Consider the following 5000-nt stretch of genomic DNA (forward strand, 5'->3'; position numbering starts at 1 on the left):
CTGATAAGGAACAGTTGATCCGATCGGATGTTGGTACAACATCGACTGCGACAAAAAGAAAACTATTAGTAAGTCACAAAAACGATTACTGGTGATGACTAAGTTTATTCATTTATTAATAAATAGATGTAATAGGTCATCAGTAATAATAAGTTATTAGTTAATGTAGGGGCCTTGGAAGGATATAAAATTTTAATTTTTATATTTTAATTTATATTTTCCATTTTTTCATTTAATTAAAAAAAATTATTTTTTCAGTTTTTCCTTTTTTTTATTTTTATATTTTATTTTTATTTTTTTTCTCCTTTTTTAATATTTATTTTCTATTTCTATTTTTGTTATTTATTTCTTAATTTTTTATTCTTTTATTCTTTTACTTTTTATTTCATTTACTTTTTAATTTTTAAATTTTACTTTTGGTGTAATTTTAATTTTTAATTATATTATTTATTTCTTAATTTTTTATTCCTTTATTCTTTTACTCTTTCACTTTTTATTTTAATTACTTTTTAATTTTTTAATTAAATTTTTATTGTAATTTTAATTTTATTTATTATTTTAAATTTTACTTTTTATTTTATTCTTTATTTTTACTTTTTTTAAATTTTTTACTTTACTTTCCTTTTTAATTTTTTAATTTTACTTTTTATTGTAATTTTAATTTTAATTTTTTATTTTTAAATTTTACTTTTATTGTAATTTTAATTTAGATTTTTAAAATTGTACTATTTATTTTTATTTCATTATTTTACTTTTTATTTTAATATTTATTTTTATTTTTTTTAATTTTTTACATTATTTTCCTTTTTTAATTTTCAAATGTTACTGTTTATTGTAAATTTTTAATTTTCATTTATTTAATTGTACAATTTATTTTAATTTATTTTTAAATTTTACTATTTATTTTAATAATTATTTTTTATTCTTTATTTTTTAAATTTTGCTTTCCTTTTTTATAATTTTTTAAATTTTACTTATTATATTTACTATAATTTTATTTTTAAATTTTAAATTTTACTTTTCTATTTTAATCTTATTTTCATTATTCATTATTCCTCAATTAGTATCAATCTAAAGTATCATTTACCTGCTGTTGTGTTATCCCTACTCCTCGGCCTTCTGCTATTGCTTGCCCAAGAGAGTAAGCCGAGGGAGGAATATATTGAGATGTTACCGAACTGTTTTCTACCATCGGAGTGTTGACCGACGACATGCCAGTCCTAACTGTTGCGGGCAAACTAGACTGGAGAGTGACTGGTGTTGACATGAATGTACCCGGTAGAGGATGAGAGTGGATGTTGACAGCAGCCATACCGGCGGTGAGTTCGGTTGAGATGATGTCGTTTTGCTGAGGAGGAACGCCTGAAAATAAAGTAACATACATTGGTGGACTTGTAAAGTAGGATTGAAATAACGTCAAGTGAAATGATCATAAAGGTGTGCTGCAGTAAGGATGGATGGATGGATGGATGAATCAATGAGTGATACAATGTTTGATATTAGAAAGATGGTATTTTGTATGTAAGACCACTACAAACAAACAGCAAAAGGAGGCAAATACAGAGAAAGGCAAACATATAGACAGACGGACAGAGAAACACACAGACAAACAAATAGACAGATGGACAAATAAACACACAAACAGAAAGACAGATTGACAAACAGACAGAAAAACAGACAGACAGAGGGACACATGGAAGGACAGGCCTAACAGACAAACAAACTGACAGACAACAGACACACACACAGTTATTTGACAGATAGACAGACAGACAGACAGACAGACACAGACAGACAGACAAACAGTTATTTGACAGACAGACAGACAATTATTTGACAAATAGACAGACCGACAGACAGACAGACAAACAGTTATTTGACAAATAGACAGACAGATAGACAGACAGTTATTTAACAGACAGACAAACAGTTATTGACAGACAGACAGACAGACAGCCAATTATTTGACAAATAGACAGACCGACAGACAGACAGACAGACAGTTATTTTTTGACAGACAGACAGACAAACAGAAGTAGCAGCAATGAAATGGGAGGAGAAGTATAATTCTGAGCTGCTGCCAGAAGGGTCCTGCCCATTGGTCATTCCTCTTGTTTTCGAACATTTTGGCCGTTGGAGAGAACAAGCAGTTAACATACTTCAACAAGCTGGCAAATAGCTCAAGATGTGACAAAAGAAAACGAAATGAGACAGTTTCAAGACCAAGTGGCGATCAATTATTTCTGTGACACTGTACAACGTTGTAATGAGAAATTCGTCTCGGACAAACTTATTAGCATAGTGAGATTAGAACATCAAACGTAGTGCAGTCAGTGTAATTTTGAAAGCTTCGGCATCATAATGGTACTGCTGTATTAGTGTTGCTGTGGACGTTTCTCTTTTAATTAAGTTGCTCATGATGTAAATGTTTGATTTAAAAGAAAAATATGTGTACTGAAACACAACACACACACACATACACACACACACACACACACACACACACACACACACACACAACACACACACACACACACACATTCATTCACTCACACTCACGCACACGTGCACACACACACACACACACACACACACACACACACACACAACAGTTTCCTTCCAATATCTCTTCCCCATACAATAGTCAGAAAAAATGTTAGAGCCGACCAAAACCAAATGTTGCAACACTACCAAGGAGCTCACACACAACTCATACATACTTCCAACATGATATTTAAAACTAGGTAATCACCATTACAACCATCATACCTGGTGGATAATGCATCATCTTACTCGGAGTTGTTGGCTGGGAAGGTACACCAAGTGTTACCTAAACACATTCAGTAAAACACCATATAACCTCGCAACACACCCAAAACAAATGTAGAACCAAAAGGCTACAAGTTTCACGAGAGCAGCTACAGCAAGTTCCATAACAATCACAGACTGATAGACACAGACAGAAAAACAGACGGACGAATGGACAAACAAACAGACAAACTGGCAGACAGACAGATGGATAAACAGACAGACAGACAAACAGACACACAAATTGACAGACAGACAAATTGACAGACAGACAGACAGACATACAAATTGACAGACAGACATACAAATTGACAGACAGACATACAAATTGACAGACATACATACATACATACATACAAATTTACAGACAAACAGACGGACAGACAACAGACAGACGACCAACAGACAGACGACCAACAGACAGAAAGACAGACAGACAAACAGACAGACAACAGACAGATAACAAACATACTGAAACAACAGACAGACAACAGACAGACAGACAGACAGATAGATAGACAAACGGACAGACAGACAAACAGAGACAAACTCACTCACACACACACACACACACACACACACACACACACACACACACACACACTTGCACATCAAAGCAAACATTAGGTACAAATGACATTCACAACATCGCCACGCAGCACAAATTGTGAAACTGCATAAGCATCCAACATTCAATGTTATAAATATAAATAATGTAGTACATCATCATTCATCATTGGGTGATAATTCTTATCCACGACACAAACGGATGGCTAACCCCTTAGACACAATGACGTCAACTCACCTCGGAAAATCCGTCTTCAACCGAGATGGGAACGGCCGGTTTTGACGGTGAAATTTGGCCGGGAAATTGAGGATTACTGGATGGTATCCGATGAAGGTATCCATAACCGAGCTGACAACCCAAGCTACAACAAAAGTACCATGCAAAATACAAAAAATAATAATAAATTTACAATTTAACTTACAGTCCTTCTCCGCCCCATTTCGAATCCGGCGTAATGTCGACTTCTCGACACGCATCAGTGATAGTGCTGTACACGTAGAGTTTCAATTGCTTTCCGTCGGCGCTCTCGATCATGTCCCAGAAGTCGTCGGGCTGGCAAACAGTGTACAATTAGTCAACGGAAAACGTGTGTACCACGTGTGTCGCACATCGCTCAGCATGACGTCCGAACCAATGATGTACTCGCTCTCGGCTTGGAGACCGGCACGTTCTGCTGGTGATGACGGGGATACTTCCTGTTGTAATCGTGCTGTTTGTGTAAATGATGATAATAAATTGTGTTTGAAAACGTACCAGAACATGCCAGATGTGCTCGTTGGCTCCCTCGAATGAGCAAAATCGAATGCTAACACCTACACACACACACGTGAAAAATTTGTGTAAATGCAATAAACTGCTATGCTTATACTGTTTTTTTCTCTGCCTGTCTGTTTGTCTGTGTGTCTGTCTGTGTGCCTGTTTGTCTGTCTGTCTATGTGTCTGTCTGTCTATGTGTCTGTCTATCTTTCTGTGTGTCTGTCTATGTGTCTGTCTGTCTGTCTGTCTGTGTGTGTGTGCGCCTGTCCGTCTGTCTGTCTGTGTGTCTGTCTGTGTGCCTGTCCGTCTGTCTGTGTGTCTGTCTGTGTGTCAGTCTGTCTGTCTGTGTCAGTCTGTCTGTCTGTGTCAGTCTGTCTGTCTGTGTCAGTCTGTCTGTCTCCGACTGCCTGTCTGTCTTAGTCTGTCTGTCTGTCTGTGTGTCTCTGCCTCTGTCTGTCTGTCCGTCTGTGTGTCTCTGCCTCCGTCTGTCTCTCTGTATGTATGTATGTCTGTTTGTCTGTCTGTCATCTCTCTATTTCTGTGTCTCTGTCTCTCATAAAGATATCAAAACTCATGGAGTAACAGTTGTCATGCCATGTAATAGATTTAAGAATAACAATATGAATGTGACATCATATGATGACTGCGTATGACAGTTAATTGTATGTGAATTCGATGATACTTACCGAGTAGTCCTTGCCCTCCCCATAGTCTGTTTGGGTTTAATGTAAGATCTGCACATAGTTTATGTTAAGAACATCATTTGGAAAAATCACAACAAAACAAGCAGATAGTACGCCAGACAGTTAGACAACCATAAAAACTAATATCAATGGACAAACAGACAAACAAACAAACAAACAGACAG

The 5000-nt window shown here is 35.8% G+C and overlaps 1 protein-coding gene across 1 annotated transcript in view; it reads right to left on the bottom strand.

Moving 5' to 3' along the window:
* LOC134194120 (Golgi reassembly-stacking protein 2-like) overlaps positions 1 to 5000 on the bottom strand; it is a 9495-nt gene that overhangs the window by 2699 nt on the left and 1796 nt on the right. The window contains exons 4-11 of the mRNA XM_062663026.1: positions 4819 to 4866; positions 4130 to 4188; positions 3985 to 4071; positions 3798 to 3928; positions 3614 to 3737; positions 2770 to 2830; positions 1088 to 1362; positions 1 to 45 (exon numbers count right to left, since the gene is read on the bottom strand). The exon at positions 1 to 45 is cut by the window's left edge and continues 238 nt beyond it. Coding sequence (XP_062519010.1) covers positions 1 to 45; positions 1088 to 1362; positions 2770 to 2830; positions 3614 to 3737; positions 3798 to 3928; positions 3985 to 4071; positions 4130 to 4188; positions 4819 to 4866 — 830 coding nt within the window. The remainder of the gene's footprint in view (positions 46 to 1087; positions 1363 to 2769; positions 2831 to 3613; positions 3738 to 3797; positions 3929 to 3984; positions 4072 to 4129; positions 4189 to 4818; positions 4867 to 5000) is intronic.

Source organism: Corticium candelabrum, chromosome 18 (assembly GCF_963422355.1).
Source record: "Corticium candelabrum chromosome 18, ooCorCand1.1, whole genome shotgun sequence".
Taxonomy (NCBI): Eukaryota; Metazoa; Porifera; class Homoscleromorpha; order Homosclerophorida; family Plakinidae; genus Corticium; species Corticium candelabrum.